Source organism: Salvelinus sp. IW2-2015, linkage group LG19, assembly GCF_002910315.2.
Source record: "Salvelinus sp. IW2-2015 linkage group LG19, ASM291031v2, whole genome shotgun sequence".
NCBI lineage: Eukaryota > Metazoa > Chordata > Actinopteri > Salmoniformes > Salmonidae > Salvelinus > Salvelinus sp. IW2-2015.
This window is the reverse complement of record NC_036859.1, coordinates 25,573,486-25,596,879: the sequence shown is the minus strand read 5'-3', so window position 1 is coordinate 25,596,879 and position 23,394 is coordinate 25,573,486. Positions and strand designations below refer to the sequence as shown.

Sequence of the window (23,394 nt, the reverse complement as noted above, 5' to 3'; positions counted from 1 at the left end):
TAATGACAAAGCAAAGACAGGTTTTTAGAAATGTTTGCTAATAAATTTAAAAAAAATCACATTTACATAAGTATTCAGAACAATTAAACAGTACTTTGCTGAAGCACCTTTGGCAGTGTTCACAGCACCGAGGAGTCTTAGGTATGACGCTACAAGCTTGGCACACCTGTATTTGGGGAGTTTCTCCCATTCTTCTCTGTAGATCCTCTCAAGCTCTGTCAGGTTGGATGGCAATTTTCAGGACTCTCCAGAGATGTTCAATCAGGTTCAAGTCCGGGCTCTGGCTGGGCCACTCAAGGACATTCAGAGACTTGTCCCGCTCCTGCATTGTCTTGGCTGTGTGCTTACGGTCGTTGTCCTGTTGGAAGGGGAACCGTCGCCCCAGTCTGAGGCCCTGAGCAGGTTTTCATCAAGGATCTCTGTACATTGCTCCGTTCATCGTTGCCTCGATCCTGACTAGTCTCCCAGTCCCTGCCCAGTCTTTGCATTCAGGCCAAAGACCTCATTCTTGGTTTCATCAGACCAGTGAATCATGTTTCTCATGGCCTAAGAGTCCTTTAGGTGCCTTTTGCCAAACTCCAAAAATGGGATGTCATGTGCCTTTTACTGAAGAGTGGCTTTGTCTGACCATTCTACCATAAAAAGGCCTGATTGGTAAAGTGCTGCAGAGAATGTTGTCCTTGGGGAAAGTTGCCCCATCTCCACAGAGAAACTCTGGAGCTCTGTCACTTCCCTAACCAAGACCCTTCTCCCCCGATTGCTCAGTTTGTCCAGGCAGCCAGCTCTAGTTAGAGTCTTGGTGGTTCCAAACTTCTTCCATTTAAGAATGATGGAGGCCACTGTGTTCTTGGGGACCTTCAATGCTGCACAATTTTGTTAGTACCCTTCCCCAGATCTGTGCCTCGACACAATCCTGTRTTGGAGCTCTACGGACAATTCCTTCGACCTCATGGCTTAGTTTTTGCTCTGTCTTCTGTGGGATCTTATATAYGCAGGTGTGTGCGCCTTTCCAAATCATGTCCAATCAATTTAATTTACCACAGGTGGACTCCAATCAAGTTGTAGAAACATCAAGGATGAAACAATGTAAACTGGATGCAACGGAGCTCAATTTCGAGTCTCATAGCAAAGAGTTTGAATACATACCGGTCAAAAAGTTAGGATACACCTACTCATTCAAGTGTTTCTTTATTTTTACATTGTAGACTAGTGAAGATATCCAAACTATGAAATAACGCAATCGTGTGTTTGCCTTCAAGACTGGTGAATCTGGTTGAGGGAATGCCGAGTATGCGCAAAGCTGTCATCAAGGCCACATTTAAAGAATCTCAAATATAAAATATATTTTGATTAGTTTAACACTTTAGTTACTACTTGATTCCATGTGTTATTTCATAGTTCTGTTTCCACTATTATTCTACATTGTAGAAAATAGTAAAAAATAAAGAAAAACCCTTTAAATGAGTAGTTGTCAAGTTTGGACTGGTACTCCATGTATAGTATACATAAAATAAAACGCTACAATTTCAAAGATTTGAGTTACAGTTCATAAGGAAATAAGCCAATTGAAAAAAAAAAAAAAATCTGCCTTAAAAATGTAGGTCTGGATCAAAAAACCTGTCAGTATTTGGTGTGACCACCATTTGCCTCATGCAGCGCGGCACATCTCCTTCGCAGAGTTGATCAGGCTGTTGATTGTGGTCTGTGGAACGTTGTCTCACTTTTCAATGGCTGTGCGATGTTGCTGATATTGACGGGTAATGGAACACTATCGTACACTTCGATCCAGAACATCCCAAACATGCTCAATGGGTGACACGTCTGGTAGGTATGCAGGCCATGGAAGTACTGGGACATCAAATAAAATTTGTCGTCACCTACACATGGTTAGCATATGTTAAATGTGAGTGAAGCGAAATGCTTGTGCTTCTCGTTCAGACTACGCAGTAATATCTAACAAGTTCACAACTACCTTATGCACACAAATGTAAAGGGATGAATAAGAATATTTACATATAAATATATGGATGAGCGATGGCCGTGCGGCATAGGCAAGATGCAGTAGATGGTGTAGAATACAGTATATACACATATGAGATGAGTAATGTAGGATATGTAAACATTATTAAGTGGTGTGATTTAAAGTGACACCTATATTAAGTCCATTAATTTAAGTGGCCAGAGATTTGAGACTATGTTGGCGGCAGCCTCTATGTTAGTGATGGCTGTTTAACAGTCTGATGGCCTTGAGATWGAAYKWSWMRTTCWGTCTCTCCTGTACTGACCTTGCCTTCTGGATGATAGCGGGGTGAACAGGCAGTGGCTCGGGTGGTTGTTGTCCTTGATGATCTTTTTGGCCTTCCTGTGACATCGGGTGGTGTAGGTGTCCTGGAGGGCAGGTAGTTTGCCCCCAGTGATGCGTTGAGCAGACCGCACTACCCTCTGGAGAGCCTTGCGGTTGAGGGCGGTGCAGTTTCCATACCAGGCGGTGATACAGCCCGACAGGATGCTCTCAATTGTGCATCTGTAAAAGATTGTGTGAGATAACAAGCCAAATTTCTTCAGCCTCCTGAGGTTGAAGAGGCGCCTTTTCTCCTTCACCACCCTGTCTGTGTGGGTGGACCATTTCAGTTTGTCTGTGATGTGAACGCCAAGGAACTTGAAGCTTTCCACCTTCACTACTGTCCCGTCGAAGMGGYMGGGGGGGGGGGGGGGGGGGGGTGCTCCCTCTGCTGTTTCCTGAAGTCTACGATCATTTCCTTTGTTTTGTTCATGTTGAGTGAGAGGTTACTTTCTTGACACCACACTCCGAAGGCCCTCACCACTTCCCTGTAGACCGTCTTGTCGTTATTGGTAATCAAGCCTACCACTGTAGTGTCATCTGCAAACTTGATGATTGAGTTGGGAGAGTGCATGGGCACACAGTCATGGGTGAACAGGTAGTACAGGASAGGGCTGAGACCGCACCCTTGTGGGGCCACAGTGTTTCCTACCGTCACCACCTGCGGGCAGCCCGTCAGGAAGTCCAGGACCCAGTTGCACAGGGTGGGGTCGAGACCCAGGGTCTCGAGCTTAATGACAAGTTTGGAGGGTACTATAGTGTTAAACACTGAGCTGTAGTCAATGAACAGCATTCTTACATAGGTATTCCTCTTGTCCAGATGGGATAGGGCAGTGTGCAGTGTGACTATCGTCATTGGACCTATTGGAGCAGTAAGCAAATTGGAGTGGGTCTAGGGTATCAGGTAGGGTGGAGTTATGATCTTTGACTAGTCTCTCAAAGCACTTCATGATGACAGAAGTGAGTGCAATGGGGCGATAGTCATTGAGTTCAGTTACCTTAACTTTCTTGGGAACAGGAACAAATGGTGGCCACATTTTCAGCTTTGTTTCGGTACATCCAATTGCAACATCCAATACATGTTGCTTTTATATTTTTGTTCAGTGTAGCTTCTTACTTTCGTGTTCTTATTTCTTGTTCTAACTTATGTTATTACTAGTACTACATTTTGGGGGTTTAGAGCTGGCAAGAAGGCATTTCATTGTACTTGTTCACATGACATTAAAACTCTACTAGCCTACCTATTGTTCACGCAGTGAGGAGTCACAATCTTCATTGAAAAGTTTATTATCATTGACCTCGACTTCATAAGTTTATTATTTTTGTTGAGTTTAGTTACATAATTTCTCAATTTGCAGTAAGGCAGATGTGCAGCCTGACTTATTAGCCTCTCAACCATACAGTTTTACAATTCCTCAATCCATGGAGCCTTAAATGGTTCTAATAGTCAGTTTCTTAACAGGTGCATGCATGTTTATCAATAATTTGAAGCAATTTCACCAAGTGCAGTGTCGGAATGCTCCTTATTAAATCACAGACCAACAACTATTTTTACCATTATCTACATAAGAGTCACAGCAAAATCTTTTGGGCCCAGCTATCGGGAACTTTGGCTTTGCTGGATATAGCCCCGAAATCGGCATCCAATGGGTAGAGATACAGCTTTAGAACAAGGTTCTACAGTATTAGTAAAAATGTGATCAATACATGTGGATGATCTTGTTCCTGTAGTGTTTGTAAACACCTTGGTAGATTATGGGCACCGATTACAGTGAGAAGCTTCCTCTTGAGCGGACCACTTGATGAAAACGCGTCAATATTCAAGGCCCCAAGAAAGTAGAACTCTGTTTACATCACATACACTATCAAGCATTTCAAACATTATTTAGAAGTGAACCTTCAACCACAACACTTCAACCCCTAAGCATTACAGGGATATGGCTCTGAATATATATTCAGCAACACATCCATAAGCATTCCTGTCTCTTCTGTAGATATTACAACCTTGTATTGCTAGTGCTGTATCAAATTAACAATCTGAGTCTCAGAAACCGCTAATATATGAATGTTCTGATGTTAGCAAGTTATTGATTTCATGAACATTATTTGGAAGGTTACATATTAATATGGTCTAATTTCAGCCTTTTCCTGAGTAGCTTATCAGAGAGCTATGGAAAAGAGCAAACAAAGAACAAAATATACATTCAGCAGTCCATTAAATCAGTTGGTGTGTGCGCTGTGGGGTTGACGGTACGAACCCATAGGCTTGGCTCTCTGTTCCAGTCTTTTTGGAGGAAGGGTGGACAATGAGACTGTCATTACAGATGTAAGCAATGTCCTCACGCGCTCTGGCAGCTTTCATGGCTGGGATAAGTTCTTTCCTCTTTCAGCGCAAAGCTTCTGGATAGTCCTCGTTGAGGAAGATATACATTCCTCTCAAGTTCTTGGCTCTTCCCAGAACAACTACCTTGTCCTTGAACCTCAGGAACTTGACCACCATTGGCCTGGTCCTGTCACCTGGGCCAGTGGTGGGTTTTCCACATCAATCTTCAGTTTCTTCCAGATCATTTCCCTCACTTTGTCCCTAGACTCCATCCAGGTTTCGTGGAGATTCTGCAATTTATTCCACATTCATGTTGTTCCACCTTGATTGTCCCTCAAGATAAACTGATTTCTCCGTCCTTGTTATCATGGATTTACATACACAACTGATGTCCTCTCTCAATGACTTACAGATTGCTGTCATCTTGCCGTTCTGCTGTTTAAACTCATCGAGCTGACCCTGAGAGAAGTGCAAACTGTTCAGGTCCTGAAATCTGGTCAGGTCGTCCATTTTATTAGCTGACTCCACCAGTATTTGGACAAAACACTTGCAGTTGTTACAACTTATTGTAGAACTCTGTTTAAAAGATCCTTCACCTGTGATAGAGGCACACCACTGTCCTCAAATGATACTCCCACTGGCTTTGGTCTTTGTCATGGTAGCAACATTGGTAACGCTTTTACTCCAAGCAGTTCCAGACAGGGCAGGTCACAGGGAAGATTGAAAACACACAGCAGGGATCTAGACAGCTACAAGCCCAYGACAATCCGTGGTCCCAGCCACAATGGCTAACCATGTCACGGGTTGTGTTCAAGCCCTCAAGAAAACCTAGCTAACTTGATAACATCTAGGCTAGATGCTACGCCAAACAACTCCTTAGACCCCGGCCTTGTTGTCAGGATCACTGGACAGATCGTAGCAGCCCCAGCTGKCAATCGCGTTGCGGGATCCAAACATAAAACAGGTAGCTAGCTCCTAAGAAATTTTTCAATAGACGTTGCAAAGCAATACACCAAGCTCTCCATTGTTCCGCAGGAAATGCTTGCATGTTTATTACTATTGAAGGTTTACTTTGTAAATCACTTTCCCCTAAAATAAGCTCTGCGAGTAGATTGATGGGCGSTTCTTTTTGCTCTGGACAACTTGCGTGTGCAGTGATGGCATCAACTCATGTACTGCTCGAGTGGTTGTGACTRGCGGAAGTGTGGTGGTGCTTGAATGAACAGCCAATCATATTACTCAAATAGAAATAGCATGACTGACGTGTTTGGTCTTCAAATGGTAGACTTTGACAGAACAGGTAAATGTTGACCTGGAATGCAAAAATGTGCTGAAAAGTTGAATGACGAGTCACTTGCCTACACGTTTTTACTGGCCCCGGGCCAGCGGGATTTCATTAATGTCGGTCCCTGCACGCAAAAGAAAATGTGGCAGAAAACTGGCTATATGGATTGACTCCTCGTTACAGTATACAGGGTCGCATTAACACAGATTACCACGTTTCACAAAACCCACAAATAGAGATAAAATTAATCACTAACCTTTGAACAACTTCAGATGACAGTCATATGACATCATGTTATACAATACATTTATGTTTTGTTCGATTATGTGCATATTTATAGCCACAAATCGTGGTTTTACATTGGCGCCATGTTCAGAAATGGCTCCAAAATAGCGAAAGTAATTACAGATAGCCACGTCAAATAACAAATACTCATCATAAACTTTGATGAAAGATACATGTTTTACATAGAATTAAAGATACACTTGTTCTTAATTCAACCGCTGTGTCAGATTTCAAAAAGCTTTACGGCAAAAGCACAATATTCAATCTGAGAACAGCATTCAGCCACAAAAAAGGAAGCCATACAGTTACCCGCCAAATTGTGCATTCAACAAAACTCATAAAAAGCATTATAAATCTTCACTTACCTTTGCTGATCTTCGTCGGAATGCACTCCCAGGACTCCCACTTCCAATGTTTATTTTGTTCGGTAATGTCCATCATTTATGTCCATATAGCAATTTTTGTTAGCGTGTTTGATAATCAAATTCAAAGTCAGAAAGCACTTTCACTAAAAGCTGACGAAATGTCAAAAAGTTCCGTAACAGTCAGTAGAAACATGTCAAACGATGTATTGAATCAATCTTTAGAATGTTTTTAACATAAATCTTCAGTAACGTTCCAACCGGAGAATTACATCGACTTCAGACYTGCGATGGAACAGAGCCCCCTCATGTGAACGCGCATGGTCAGGTCATGGCACACCTGACTAATTCCTGTCTCCTTCGGCCCCACTTCACAGTAGAGGCATCAGACAAGGTTCTACAGACTGTTGACATTTAGTGGAAGCCGTAGGAAGTGCAAACTCATCCATATCCCACTGTGTATTCAATAGGGTCTTGGTTAAAAATCGACCAACCTCAGAATTCCCACTTGCTGTTTGGATTTTTTTCTCAGGTTTTTTCCTGCCATATGAGTTCTGTTACTCACAGACATCAAACAGTTTTAGAAACTTCAGTGTTTTCTATCCAATACAAATAATAATATGCATATATTCGCAACTGGGACTGAGGAGCAGGCAGTTTACTATGGGCACCTTTCATCCAAGCTACTCAATACTGCCCCTGCAGCCATAAGAAGTTAAAAGGCTGCAATTTTTTCAAATAAAATCAGTCTCTGMTTTTTTGGCAAGGAAAATATCGGCTTAGACAGTATCCAGATTGTCATACCGACCTTGTGCCATCCCGAAATATGCAGTAATACAGGCACTGAACACAAGGGCCGCTGTTTTCAAACCCCACTGATGCTCTGTAATCCGAAGGTTAGCAATGCTAACAAATCCCATAGAGAATGCTAATTAAATGCTAACTAGTGCGTTGGGCTGGAGGTGAAATAAACACCTATTTAGGCGAGGTGCTGGCTAGTGGAGTATAACACTTGAAAAAGAAAAAAGGAGAGCCGCACACTAGGAGCTCAATTATTGCATCTGAGCTTCGAGAATGCGGTCCTCCTTTTCTTTAACTAGGTCATTGGGAACATTTTGTACAGTTTCTGGCCTAAACTATACAAGTAACAAAAAAATGATACTCACAGTTTGCTGTATGCACAAAACAAATATTAACCAGCAAGGCTCTTGATCCAGGAGAGGATTCTCTGCTGTTACCAAGCGAAAGCTTGATTTTGGAAGAAGCTTACCACTTAGCTACTAAATTAGCTTACCAAATGCACGACTTCTGAGCATTTAGTACATTTTAGACAGTTAATAGTTAAGATATCTAGCTGGCAAACATTTGTGTATTCCATAATATAATTAGATCACCTGGCGCATGCTGCACAACAGTGAATGACTCACAAGGCCCCGGTCTCTCATCGTTGTGCACTTGTAAACAAACACCACGTGACTGGACTACCGTAAAATTCATAATGTGACAGGTGAAATGAAGAAAGCAATGAACTTTATTTCCTAACTTATTGCACAAGTTGACTGCAGGTACTTAAAAAGTAGTTACAAATATAAAAATGTATTAAAACAACTTCAGAAATAGTTTCAACAGTATTGAAAAAGCATTGCGGGCGGCATTATACCGCTCAGTTCATACATTACACCCCATCCCCAATACACGTGTAAAATTGGACTATAAATTGTGCCTTCCTGTGTTATACTCATGATAAAATGTACTTTATGTACGTATTCTTATCATTTATTAATTCTGGTTGCATTGTCGAGAAGGAACCTGCAAGTAAGCATTTTGTTGGACAATGTATAATATGCGTACCCCGTGTATACGACCAGTAAAACTTGAAACGCTGCTGCATCCTCGAGTTCCATGTTCTTTTAAGATGAATTACCATAACCTAAAATAGGATTTGTGTCATCCTGAGGAAAAGCGCCGGGGGGGGGGGTACTCGTCTGACAGTAGTAAAACTAACGGGCCTCTGGCTCTCAGACCTGGGCATTGTGCCATTGGCAGCCTGTCAAGACAGCAGCAGCACAGCGTGGTCCCAGATTTGTACATAATCTCTCCGGAGTGTGCGATTATGGTTTCACTGTGCCACTCGCCACAGCTCTGCTCTGGGGTCCCTAGGCAAGCTTCAGTTTGCTCTGCGGTCTCACTGTCTGCATCCCAAATGGCACCCAATTCCCTATTTAGTGCACTAGTACTGCACTACATATGGAATACTTGGGCCATAGTCAAAAGTAGTGTGCTATATAATGAACAGGGTGCCATCTGGGACACATGTCATTCACTTCCAACTAGAGTCCAGAAAAGTGTTTCATTGTCAGCAGCAGTCAAATCGCCTTCATCTACACAGGTACAATGATTCGTTTACGGAACTTGGTCACCGCTTTGAAAGGACATTATGGAAACAAAATAATACATAAACAAATTGCTGTCTGCAACATACCACAAAATATTTAATTGTGCAGGTATTCTATGACCGAGTTAGTTGGTGCCAATTTGAAAATAATGGCATTCATACCCATGGGAAATAGGCCTAACCACTGACTGGATTACAATTTATAGCCTAGTGCAGGGGTATTCAAATCTTACCCCTACGAGGTCAGGAGTCTGCTGGTTGTGTCCTACCTGATAATTAAATGGCACCCACCTGTTGTCCAAGGTCTACATCAGTCCCTGATTAGAGGGGAACAATGGAGAAAAAAAAACAGGTGGGACTTGTTTTAAGGTCAAGAGTTGAGGGGCCTAGTGTGTGTGTACCAAATGGCACACCATTCCATACTTTCAACCAGCGCCCGAGCCTCTGGTCAAAAGTAGTGCACTATAAGGAATAGAGTGCCATTTGGGATGAAACCATAGTTAGTCCCCTCCAGGATTCCACAATTGATCAACAATTCCCAGCATATACACTAAGTAAACAAAACATTAAGAACACCTGCTCTTTCCATGAGACTGACCAGGTCTGATCCCTTACTAATTCCACTTCAAGAATCAGTGTAGTTGAAGGGGAGACCAGTTTTTAAGCCTCGAGACAATCGAGACATGGATTGTCTATGTGTGCCATTCAGAAGCCGTGTCTAGACTAGAGTTCATGCAGCTTTAGTATTCTTTAAAAAAAAAAAAACAGATAGGCTAGTTGAGAACAAGTTCTCATTTGCAACTGCGACCGGGCCAAGATAAAGCAACGCAGTTCGACACATACAGTATTCTGATCATGGAATTTCAAACATGTCATGCATCTACACCGACATTTAAACGTATCTGTGTCCAAAGTGTGTCCAGATTCAAATGCATTTTACAAAACGGTTGATGATACTGGTGGCAGTAGCTAACTACTGTAGCTAACCTCTGTACTTAGCAAGCAACACTTGCAAATGGGTTAGCATAATTTCTGGAGACTTGTGGGAGGAGTGCTGATGACGTCACCCACTGTATATGCTTTCGGTAGCTGATTGTGTGCGGATTTCTCCTCAGTCTGGACGCAATGCATCCCTGACCACCTTTTGAAGTGGTCAGCCAGATCTGAATACAATCAGACCACAAAGCGACTTTTGTGCATCTAGACCTGTCTTTTCAATGCAATATTCATATTCTGATAGTGGAAATCTCATGTAAGTGTCAAGTATAGACACAACCAGAGGGTGAATGGGCAAGACAAAAGATTTAAGTGCCTTTGAACAGTGTATGGAAGTAGGTGACAGGCGCACCGGTTTGTGTCAAGAACTGCAACGCTGCTGGGTTTTCACACTCAACAGTTTCCAGTGTGTATCAAGAATGGTCCACCACCCAAAGGACATCCAGCTAACATGACAACTGTCGGAAGCATTGGAGTCAACATGGGCCAGCATCGCTGTGGAACGCTTTCAACAGCTAGTAGATTCCATGCCCTGGCCAATTTAAGCTGTTCCGAGGGGAAAAGGGGCAGGGTGCAACTCAATATTAGCCAGATATATATARACAGTCTTGTACCCTTAACGTTTTAAAATGTAATGTTGTATTTGTTGATTCACTTTTTAGGGATAGGGGGCAGCATTTTCACTTTGGACGAATAGCGTGCCAAGAGTGAACTGCCTCCTACTCTGTCCCAGATGCTAATATATGCATGTTATTATTRGTATTGGATAGAAAACACTCRGAAGTTTCTAAAACTGTTTGAATGATGTCTGTGAGTAACAGAACTCATATGGCAGGCAGAAACCTGAGAAACAATCCAAACAGGAAGTGGGAAATATGAGGCTGGTCGATTTAACTCATTGCCTATTGAAATCGCAGTGGGATATGGATCTGTTTGCACTTCCTACGGCTTCCACTAGATGTCAACAGCCTGTAGAACGTTGAATGAAGCTTCTACTGTGATGTTGAGCCGGATGGGAGCTGTTTGAGTCAGTGGTCTGGCAGAGAGCCATTACTTCTATAAACACAAAAGGAATTCTCCGGTTGGAATGTTATTGAATATTTATGATAACATCCTAAAGATTGATTCTATACTTAGTTTGACAAGTTTATTCGACCTGTAATATAACTTKTTGAAGTTTTCGTCCGACGTTCCTCTGGACGAGCGTGTTTGGATATGTGTACTAAACGTGCTAACAAAAGTAGCTACTTGGACATAAATAATGGACATTATCGAACAAAACAACAATTTATTGTGGAACTAGGATTCCTGGGAGTGCATTCTGATGAAGATCAAAGGGAATATTTATAATGTGATTTCGTATTTCTGTTGACTCCAACATGGCGGAGAAATGTTGTTTCTGAGCGCCGTCTCAGATTATTGCATGGTTTGCTTTTACCGTAAAGTTTTTGAAATCTGACACAGCGGTTGCATTAAGAACAAGTGTATCTTTAATTCTATGTAAAACATGTATCTTTCATCAAAGTTTATGATGAGTATTTCTGTTATTTGATGTGGCTCTCTGCAATTTCTCCAGATATTTGGGAGGCATTTCTGAACATGTCGCCAATGTAAACTGAGATTTTTGGATATAAATATGCACATTATAGAACAAAACATACATGTATTGTGTAACATGATGTCCTATGAGTGTCATCTGATGAAGATCAAAGGTTAGTGAATAATTCTCTCTCTATTTCTGCTTTTTGTGACTCCTATCTTTGGCTGGGAAAATGGCTGTGTTTTTTGGACTTGGCGGTGATCTAACATAATCATATGTTGTGTTTCGCTGTAAAGCATTTTTCTTTCTTTTAAATCGGACACGATGGGTAGATTAACAAGATGTTTATCTTTCATTTGCTGTATTGGACTTGTTAATGTGTGAAAGTTACATACTTAAAAAAATATTTTTTGATATTCCCGCGCTGCCTTTTCAGCGGAATGTTGTCGAGGGGTTCCGCTAGCGGAACGTGTGTCCTAGAAAGGTTAAAATCAGACTACTTCATTAATATAATGAGTAATCCAGGAATGTCACGGGTTAATTGACACAAGAAAACAGCAACTCTACAGAGCATGACTACAATGAATGGKTAAATTACTTCTGGACACAAAGGGTACGGTACGGCAGAGCTCCTACTCCTCACCACCACTATTACGAGGGCTTGCAAATTTGACCAATCACCACAGTATTTCCTCTTAAAACAACCAAATCACCACAATATTACCAATAACCCTCAACATTCCATGACAATCACAGCCKTAGTTGTATATGCTAAATAAAGTGAGCTTCTCTCTAGGCTTGGGCAGTATACCGGGGTATTTGGAAAGAGCCACGGGACGGTTTGTCAATACCATCAAAACTTTGTCTTTCAATAACTTTGAACATTTGTAGCTACTTAAGTTAAATACCTGCAGTCAACTTGTGCAATATGTTAGCATTAATTTCACCCATCACATTATGAAGCTTACTGTGGTTCSCCAGAACAGTTCAGCCAGTCATGTGTTTGTAATTAGCACAACAGGAGAAAGCGAGCTGGTGAGTCCGTAGTGTTCTATATCTATCAGCAAGTGTCGGTTGTGCGGCGCACGTGAGGTGATGAAGTCACACCTGTATGCAATTCACTACTTAATGTTTGCCATCAGATATCTTATAAATCACTTTCTGCCAGAAGTTAGAGCTCTGGATGAGTTCTGTACAGTTGCCATTTTTTCCCTGTGCTTCCTAGAGTTTTTTCCCCTTCTCTGTTCTTCTCCCATCTGCTCAGTGTACACATGATGCTCTTCCTTCAGAAATGCATGAGTCACAACTTTGTTTATTTGCACAATTTCCCTTGTAAATGTCCACTCACCGAAAATAACATTCGGTAGCTACACTTATATAACTTTATGAGCATGATTTGGCTGTCTACTCCTGCATTTTTGTGACCCGTGTGTGCTATGCCGGTAATACCATAAATCCCGGGATGAGAGAATGACTATGAAAATCTAGATTCAACCCAAAACCTACTTCTCTCTTGTTGCAAAGGGTTGGCGGTAGCGTAGGTGAAGAGGAACAGAACCCTTCCCATACAAAGCAACGAACACCATCTCTGCTGCCCAACCCAGAATATTAGTAATCCTACATGGACAGAGTCACCTGCAGGTTTGCCTTGGCTACAGCACACACAGAGAGGCTAAATCGARGCCTTAAGTCCCCACTACACTACAGAAATCTTTGGCTAAGTCCCAATTCTCCACCCTTCTACCAAAGACTGCAATTGCACACTCCGTCATGGTATCTTCCTCCAGCCAATTGGTACTACATTAAATCCATGACTGGGAGTGCACACTTTGGGAAAAGTGTGGAGAATCGTGATGCAACCTTACTCTCCCAAGGGCTGAGAATAGTGCACTTCCCTGCAAGTTTGTTCTACATTACAATAGATGTGGTTTGCATAGGAATCAAGAGACTGTTAGCCTACTCCAAGGATTGCTGAGAAAATGACTGTTGACAACCAATTACATTTTTCATTTTCAGCACTCTGGAATCTGCTCCAAAGGCCAGCTCCGATATAGGCTACGCAGCTTCTAGACGCTTCAGTATTTTCAGTTCCRATTGCACTCATTCAAAGCCTTGACCAGAGCTCTGGTCAAAAGTAGTGCACTATATAGGGAATAGGATACCATTTCAGACACAGCCGTTTACTTTGTCTCTTGCATACTTGCAGGAGMTTTTTTCCTCAGTGAGCATAGCATGAGCAAGCTAAAACACTGCATTCACAAGCTGATTATTCTCCTCTATAAGATGTTTTATATCGGCCTAGAACTGCAGCCTTGGGGGYAAAAAGTACAATTGCTGCCAAACGTAAGGACACGTCCGAAACTTCGGTGATTACTAAGCATTATTTTACCTTCTGTTTTGGGCTGGATTTGTCAATGTGTAGTTCATATATGCATAATCTTTGATCAGAATTACTGTTTTACCTCCAACACAAAATCCCTAGTTTGAAAGCAACCATTTTTCTGGAAGCTGTGCTGCACCATGTTCCCCCATGTGTGCCAATCTCCTAACAATTGGAGTTCAACCAATGAGCTTCAGCCCCTGGCCATATGAGTGACAGCTAGCAAGATGCACCCACCAAAGCAGAGCAATGACGTGGTGCACATATTTGACGTAGTAGGTAGCCTAGTGGTTAAGTGTGTTGGGCCAGTAACCCAAAAATGTGACGTTTTGCCCTTGAGCAAGGCAGTTAACCCCCAACAACAACTGCTCCCTGGGAGCTGATGACACGAATGTCGATTAAGGCAACCCCCACAACTCTGACTCAGAGGGGTTGCGTTAGGGACCACTACTAAATTTAATCAAAACACTCCCTTTGTATAGGCTACTTCCCTAGCGTTGGCAATGGGCTCGCAGAGGATAAACTGACTGAACCATCCGCCTCTTCCTCCTACAGACCACAACAGTTTAGAAATAGGCTATCCCTTAAAATGTGTATCGATCACTGTCAGGTCTTCTCTGGGGGCCCACGGCTGCTCCTCTTGTCCTTCCTGCCTACCAGGCAGCTACTGTCCCAGCCGCTGTAAATGTCACTTAACATGGCCTGCCACAGGGGGCAGGGATTGAATGACGGGGCCACGGAGAATAAGCGAACGTCTAGAGAGTAGAATTCAGAACTTTACTACTGTTAGACTCTGGATGAGTACCAAAAAACAAAACACACCGTGCATTACTCTTCACCAGAGCCCTATGGGACCTGGTGAAAAGTAGGTCACTGTATAGGGTGCCATTTGGGATACACACAGAGCATGTCTGGAGAGAAGAACTGGTTATGTAACTCCACTACTGTGAGACTAAGAAGTGGCCTACACAGCTACTTCTATAAATTGTTTACTGAAACCATCTGGGGACATATATAATGCGCGTCTCAGGGTAGTAGTGCTGATCTAGGAGCAGGTCCCTTTCAGTCCATGTAATCTTATTCATTGTGATCTACAAGGAAAAACTAATCCCAAATCAGCCTTTCTACTCTGATACTCTTGATAAATACAGCCCCTGTGCTAATCTCACCAAGGCTCAACACATCTATGGGATTCAGCCACATACCATCTCCCCCTCAAAGTACAGCCATTTCCCTATATAGTGCAGTACTTCTGACCAGAGCCCTATGGGCCTTGGTCAAAATAAGTGCACTACATAGGGAGTAGGGTGTTATTTGAGAGGCAAAAACCATCTGACTCTCTCAAAGGATAACAGTTCATAGGTAGTCACGCATTCGRGGTGAAACCATTTTACACCTGATTTCGGCTTCACCACAGCGGAGATTTGGGTCAGGTAGGCTAGCCCATCACACAACACATTCCAGGTGAATGCGGTCATAGCAGTGAGAAACTGGTCGACTGCCAACATCTGTGTGTTCAAGCAAAACTGGCACTCAGACAAAACACATCCCTCCAATTCCCTCTGCATCATGTCTCAGACATTGACCCGGTGACAGTGAGTTCACCCAACAAACACTGGCTGTGTGGACTGACACAGTTCACAGTTATTAAAAGTTGACCAGCCAGGTTGAAAAATMAGTCTAATGAGCAATCAATTGGAATAAGGCACACGCATAGCGCAAGCTAGAACATCAATTCCCCCACCCAAAACATCCATTAAAAACAACTTTGTGACAAGGTGGATACCATGCTTATCTCATTTCCCATGCCAGTCACTGAGAAGCTGTCTGTTGCCCGACAGCTCCCCTTTGACAGGGTGCTTGTGCACAGTATACTGCATAAATAAACAGACCACTCCTATTGTTATGTGCCTCTATTATGCAACATAAGAATGGAGTGGAGACTTATTTGTGAAGAGTCCCGCTGCTGGGACTTCTGCTGTGAGCCTCAGAGCYTTAAGATACATTGTGTCACAGAGGAATGTCAAGAAGACATGTGCTGGCCTGGTCCCGCCATAAATAAATCAACACATTCAAGTCGAAATGTGCAATTAAAGTAGTCCCCCAGCGATAAAAATAAAAAAAACTTCAGTTGAAATGCGATATCCTAAGTATAAATACAGTAAAGTACAAAGGGTGAAATAAAAATTGTATTTTAGACAACTGGTCTGCAGGGAGTGGGAGAATCTTACCTTAGAGCATCAAACAGTGTAGGTAGGCAATCACTAGAAACAGGTTTCAACTGAAGCATGGCATGTATAAAATATGGATACAATAGTATTTTTTAAACTAATCAACTACAAAGCTGGCTATACAAGTTAGTGCACTGAAATGTAAACACAGACCGGCCCATGAGACATGACAGCGGAAAACCAAAAACAGAGGCTACATGTCATATTGACAGGTACAAACGTCCACATCATAACAAGGCCACGTGCCTCGCCAACACTAGCTGGGACTTGAATCCTTGAGCGTGAAGCCAAATATGAACCTAGAGGTGCCCAGCAAAATACAAATTGTATACAGCCAACCATATACTTATTGAAAGTAAGGCAAAACGGTGCAGCCATTGCTCTCATGCATTCGTTGGCGCGCTAATTTATAATAATTCAACAGATCAACCTGTGAGTCAATGCATAGTCTATCTGGAGCGCACAATTATGAAAAGACAGACTATCCACGCAAGGCACACAATGTTTTCACCCCCCCAGTATCGCCATCATCCTACAGACACAGTTGGAGGGCATATATAATTTCCGATATTTAGCTCCCCCTTGCACCGGTCCTTTGCCATTACGCCAACAGAAGGCCCATCCCAAAGACTGACAACAAAATGTCGGATTGACGGAAGTCACGTGATTCCTTTGTACTTTGAAAATCATCTCACGCGAAAACAACCAGTTAAAACCAGAATATAGTATAATATATAGAAATAATAACTCGTAGTGATCTGTAAAGTGTATTAATGTATTATTAGCATGGTATCTACACCACATTTTCGTCGTCTTTTAGAAAATACAATTGGCGGCCATTTTGTGCAAACTTGCGCAGAAAAAAAGTGTAACACCTCTCAAAATATAAAAATAAGTTTACGTGTTTATTCTCAGATTTTCGAACTATAAAACATACCGATTCCTCTTCTTTTTCCATCCCCGTCGGCATCTGCGGCACTGCCCGGTTAATAGATGCATATTCGTGCAGGTCTGGTAAATCCTCACATCGGAAGACGGGTAGTGGCTTGGACGCGTCCAGCGCCCGTGCCCGAAACGACAATTTACTCATTTTTTATAATTCGAGATGCAACATAAATCTATCCGATCTCCAAAAAAATCACAACGGTCTCGAGTTGCGCTTTCATGGGTGACTCTGTTGTTTTTCAGGAATCTACGGTTCGACTGGTTGAAAGCWATATTTAGGGCGTCGAACGGAGCCGGGAAGGCCCGGATCTTGGTCGCTCTCTTTCGGTCTATTTTTTCAGAGGCTTCGCTGTCTATCGGTGGTTGAGTACGCCATGGCCAACATGGCGGACATTAAAAACTCTTTATAACGCTCCGTTCGCACAGAGCAGCCCAACCCACCGATCATCGAACAGCCATTCCCACACGGTTCCGAGCGCGTGCGCGACGGTGGGGGTGGGGCGAAGCGCCCCCTCCACCCTCCCAGTGCCCCAAAAGTAAACAAGTAAATAAAACAATTTGGAGAACTAGTTAACTCTAAGATTCAGGTTACATTTGGGATTGCAATAACAAATGGGCATTGACACTACAGAATATTTCGAATATTGATTGCAAACTAAATAGCCTACATTTGCCAATTCATCATCAGTGACTAAATAATTCTGAATTGTCACAGTAACAAACGTACAGTCAATAACACAATATAAAAAAATCTATATACAGTGTGTGCAAATGAGGTAAAAGAGTGTACATGGTGTATCATCATGCACATTCTTCTCCTGCTTTACGTGTGATTTGTACATTTAGAGGGGGTTTGCTGTATCTTGCTGATGCAGTGATAACACCTAGTTCCTATAAAACATGTATAATAAAATAAAACCCTTGAGATGAAGCATGAACAATTTTTTTTTTTAAATAACTATATTATAAATGTAAAATAAGCTAATCATTCACTAAATTAGTGACTAAATTACCAGTAAGGTTAAAACTGAAAAGCTTCCAAAAGTATTTTTAAAGTTCAAAAATGTCACCCTCTTGTGATCAATCCTAGAACAATGACCCTCTCCAACAGAACTGTGTGGGTCCTCTGTGTGTCCCACAGTAATTTTAATATTTGGGAAAATGAAGAATCTCAAAACAAAGGGTTCTGGTCCTTGAATAAGTAAGCCTTTTCAAAGCCAGAGAGGCTCCTGCCCTATGGACCCATCTCCAGTTTCTTTAATGTAAGCCCAATATTGAACTAAAGGAGCCTAACCTTACTCCTTAGTCCAAGGACCTTACATGTTCTGTTTGGCTCTAGAAGCCAAAACAGCCAATACTCCCATCTAACGTGAATCATTTCTTAATAACGGTATCATTCTAGAAACATAAATCCCTCTTTCATATATCAAAATAACTTCACAAATGCAAAATACATACTTACTGTACACCGTTTTAACTCAGTTGCAGCCAACAGTATTTTTCAGTGACAACACGTTTATGGCGTCCATCTTCCGTTTACAAACTGCGTCTCCGAAGACGCAGACAGCTAATTAGCCCTAGTCCACTGTCTTCCATCTGTTTCCGTAAACAAGTGCTGTAACATGGAAATATGGCTGTGTGGGAATCTTAACCCTATAAAAAAAGGTGTGTATCGGGGCCTCCCCGAGTGGCGCAGCGGTCTAAGGCACTGCATCACAGTGATAGAGGTGTCACTACAGACATGGGTTCGAACCCGGGCTGTATCACGACCAGCCGTGATCGGGAGTCCGATAGGGCGGAACACAATTGGCTCAACGTCGTCTGGATTAGGGGAGGGTTTGGCCAGGTGGGGCTTTACTTGGCTCATCGCGCTCTAGCAACTACTTGTGGCGGGCCGGATGCCGGTGTTGTTAAGAAGCGCAGTTTGGCCGGTCATGTTTCAGGGGATGCATGACTCGACCTTCACTCCAGAGCCCATTGGGGAGCTGCAGCAATGAGACAATATCGAAGGGGGAGATTTTAAAAATATATATTATTAAACAGTGTGTATAAATTTAACCTTTTGTTTTGTGAAATGTATTTCTCTGATGTGAAAGATAAGGTCCTTATGCTTCCAAAACTGTACCGCATACGTGTTAATGTTCAGACTGAGCGTCGCCGCTCTTAACAAAACTCCCTTGTACAGAAGATGCCTTCATCCAAATGACTCATGTGTAATTTAATGGAACTGAGAGTCATGATCACAGCTTACCGCTGGAAAGTATGCTAGTCTGTCACAGGGCCTTAACCCTATAACTCCTTAATGCTGAATGGTAAGCAGAGGCATCTGGTGCTAAAGCCCATATTATAAAAACATTATCTGGGCTTACCTATAGTAATGGCAGACATCGGGTCTAGCCAGGGTCCAAGAGTTGTAGATTCCACCCAGGGTAATCCATTACAAAAGACAGCATTATTGGGATCTGAATGGGAATAAAAAAAACATAGCAGTTATCATTTCTTTGAGTGTTTGTAATTATAGGGGTCATCATGTTGGTAGGACAGGACTGGGACAGCAATTCCAATTGCAAAGAGCAATTTAAATCAAAATGTGCATCAGAGTAGGAGTGCTGATCAAGAATCAGCCCCCCKGTCCATGTCATCTTATTCATCATGATCTAAAAGGCTAAACTGATCCTAAAATCATCACTCCTTCTCCGACATCCTTTAATACAGGCCCAGGACAAGTATAGCGTTTAGTCTCTGACATGCAGGGGCCAGGGCTAGGAGTAGTTTGATCAAGCCACTCCATAGGTGTATTATGTTAATTACCATCATTCCAAACAACTTGGCATTAGTCATCACAGATTCCTTCAGTCGAATTTCAAGTACTAAGGGTGCGTTCGTACATTTATTCTGGCTATCTACTCCGATTTCAGACGAGTGTGCCAGAGCTCAGAATAACTAAGGAATTTACGAATGCTCAACACCTGTTAAATACGGCAGGTGACAATAAAAATAGGCAAAAACACATTAAATTGTCAGCAGCACAATTAGTCACCAACACTCTGGGTAACAAAAACCAGGAGGCTGCTGAGGGGAGGATAMCTCATAATGGCTGGAATAGAGTCAATGGAATTGTATCAAACACAAAGACATGGTTTCCATGTGGTTGATCCCACTCCATTGACTCCATTCCAGCCATGATTGTGAGCTGTCATCCCCTCAGCAACCTCCACTGATAAAAACAGCCTAACCAGCACTGCTAGGGCGAGATGTTCTCATTTGTGTCTGGAAGTAGCTAGCCAACTAGCTTGGGTGCTTGACTGCTGTTGTGAGGTCAGAACGCTCGGATCAACCCTACTCCTRAGTCTGACCTTCCAGTGTGTGCATTCTGAACGCTCTGAATTTACGAACGGACAATCTGAATTTACGAACGCCTAGAGCGCATTCTGGCACTGCAGATTGAATTTACAAACACACCCTAAATCTGAATGTGTGCAGTTCCTTTTTAGATCACTGGTAGTTTTGCTGGCAGTGTTTAGCTATCAAAAATAATTAACGTAAACTAGTTAYCTATAACGTGACATTCAAATTAACGTTAGTGGTTATAAAACGTATTAGCCAATTTACAACGMTATTGCACAGTTTATACATCAGATTTTAGTATGACATTTTCTGGAAATGACCGTAACGTTAGCTGGCTCTGGCCCTTTTTCCACACAATATAAAAKACAGTTTGTTTTGCATTTCGCACTTCAGAACAACCTTTGAAAGCCAATGACAAGTTACAACACTATCGCAAGCCAAACAATAAAACAGTTTTACTTAGCTAGACAAAAACAATGACGTCAGCTAACTAGCTAGCTAACAATGAAGCTGTCTCGCGGCTGTAATGTTAGCCAACCACCYATGTCACGTCAATCAGCAAGCCAACTTGCCATTCGATTGAATTGTAATAACTGTAACTGTCTAGCTAACCATCTTGCAAACAAACCGATTTTCACGAGACAGTTTCGATCAGTAAATTGATGAAGTCAAAGATAWCAGAAAAACGTACCATTACATTTACTCCAGGATGGGTGATAACATTTCTGATGATCATGAGATTGAATCCCCAAATGGCCAGACGGCATAAGTGAAACGTAGCAAACGGTATCGTCAAACAAATTCAATGGAGTTATGAAAATACAATTTTTTAAAACTGATTTTAGTATCGTAAAGCCTCCGCCGAACTAATCCGTTGTTTAAATCAGGAAATTATAAGGGTCATTTTAAAGAAGATTAGCTAGCTATCGAAACTAGCTGGCTAACGAATAGGAGAAGATAACTGTCTTGTTGGGGGTTAACAACTTTGCAACAAAAGACGCATCCTGATTGGCCGGCGGCTAGCACCAATCACCTGTAGAGCGCGCTGAGTTGATGAGCTCAAATCCCAAAAGGAGAACGTTCCATCCGTTGTAGCTACATTGTATAGTGAACCTGAGTCCTCTATCTACCGGTATGTGATTACCTTGGGAATGGACTACCTAACAGACACATAAATAATAGACGCATAGAAAAGCAGTCTTTTTCAATTGCAGTGCTGCCTGCTGGTGCCTGACTTCATTCAGGCTCGGATAGGGAGAGATCAATCTGTACACGATTTACCTCTTCACATAAATCAGTGAATATACCTGGGATTAACATTTTATGTGATGGAACTATTTAAAAATAAAAATAAATCAACCAGTTAGACCCATTGAGGTCAGACCTCTTTCACAATGTAGACATTTTCTTAACACTTTCAACCTAAACTAATTTAAACTATTGGGAATTCTCCCAACCTGCATTGGAGCACAGTTCCCTCAAACCCGCTTAATAGAACGCTGTGCCTCCAACTCCTGGTAGCAATGTTCAGCACCACTGTATCCTGTGGAATGCCCTTGTTCCCCTCCCTGGCTGCAGTGGCAGTGTAGCTGCCACACAACTCAAGCATCCAGTGGTGTAAAAAGTATCCAATTGTCACACTTGAGTAAAAGTAAATATACCTTACCAGAAAATGACTCAAGTGAAAGTCACCCAGTAAAATACTACTTGATTGAAAGTCTAAAAGTATTCCGTTTTAAATATACTAACAGTTGAAGTTGGAAGTCAACATACACCTTAGGTCAGTTAGGATCACCACTTTATTTTAAGAATGTGAAATGTCAGAATAATAGTAGATAGTGATTTATTTCAGCTTTTATTTCATCACATTCCCAGTGGGTCAGAAGTTTACATACACTCAATTAGTATTTGGTAGCATTGCCTTTAAATTGTTTAACTTGGGTCAAACGTTTCAGGTAGCCTTCCACAAGCTTCCCACAATAAGTTGGGTGAATTTTGGCCCATTCCTCCTGACAGAYCTGGTGTAACTGAGTRAGGTTTGTAGGCCTCCTTGCTCGCACACYCTTMWTCAGTTCTGCCCACAAATTTTCTATAGGATTGAGGTCAGGGATTTGTGATGGCCACTCCAATACCTTGACTTTGTTGTCCTTAAGCCATTTTGCCACAACTTTGGAAGTATGCTTGGGGTCATTGTCCATTTGGAAGACCCATTTGCGACCAAGCTTCAACTTCCTGACTGATGTCTTGAGATGTTGCTTCAATATATCCACATAATTGCCCTGCCTCATGATGCCATCTATTTCGTGAAGTGTACCAGTCCCTCCTGCAGCAATGCACCCCCACAACATGATGTTGCCAACCCCGTGCTTCTTGGTTGGGATGATGTTCTTCGGCTTGCAAGCCTGCCACTTTTTCCTCCTAACATAACGATGGTCCTTATGGCCAAACAGTTCTATTTTTGTTTCATCAGACCAGAGGACATTTCTCCAAGAAGTACGATATTTGTCCCCATGTGCAGTTGGAAAACGTAATCTTTTTTTTTTTTATGGTGGTTTTGGAGCAGTGGCTTCTTCCTTGCTGAGCGGCCTTTCAGGTTATCTCGATATAGGACTCGTTTTACTGTGGACATAGATACTTATGTACCTGTTTCCTCCAGCATCTTCACAAGGTCCTTTGCTGTTCTGGGATTGATTTTCACTTTTCGCACCAAAGTACGTTCATCTCTAGGAGACAGAACACGTCTCCTTCCTGAGCGGTATGACGGCTGTGTGGTTCCATGGTGTTTATACTTGCATACTGTTGTTTGTACAGATGAACGTGGTACTGTCAAGCATTTGGAAATTACTCCCAAGGATGAACCAGACTTGTGGAGGTCTACAATTTTTTTTCTGAGGTCTTGGCAGATTTRTTTTGATTTTCCCATGATGTCAAGCAAAGAGGCACTGAGTTTGAAGGTAGGCCTT

At 42.2% G+C, this 23,394-nt stretch overlaps 1 protein-coding gene across 3 annotated transcripts in view; it reads right to left on the bottom strand.

Moving 5' to 3' along the window:
- LOC111979151 (enhancer of polycomb homolog 1) overlaps positions 1–21,399 on the bottom strand; it is a 43,362-nt gene extending 21,963 nt beyond the window's left edge. Inside the window, exons 1-2 of one of the 3 annotated variants that reach the window (XM_024009487.2) lie at positions 21,123–21,399; positions 19,453–19,545 (exon numbers count right to left, since the gene is read on the bottom strand). Coding sequence is in view for 2 of the 3 variants with exons in the window: in XM_024009486.3 (XP_023865254.1) it covers positions 17,076–17,228 (153 nt within the window). In the remaining variant the exon portion in view is untranslated. Of the gene's footprint in view, positions 1–17,075; positions 17,540–19,452; positions 19,546–21,122 lie in introns of those variants that run through there. The other 2 variants (XM_070448921.1, XM_024009486.3) reach the window with 2 other exon arrangements.
- Positions 21,400–23,394: the final 1,995 nt, after the last annotated feature.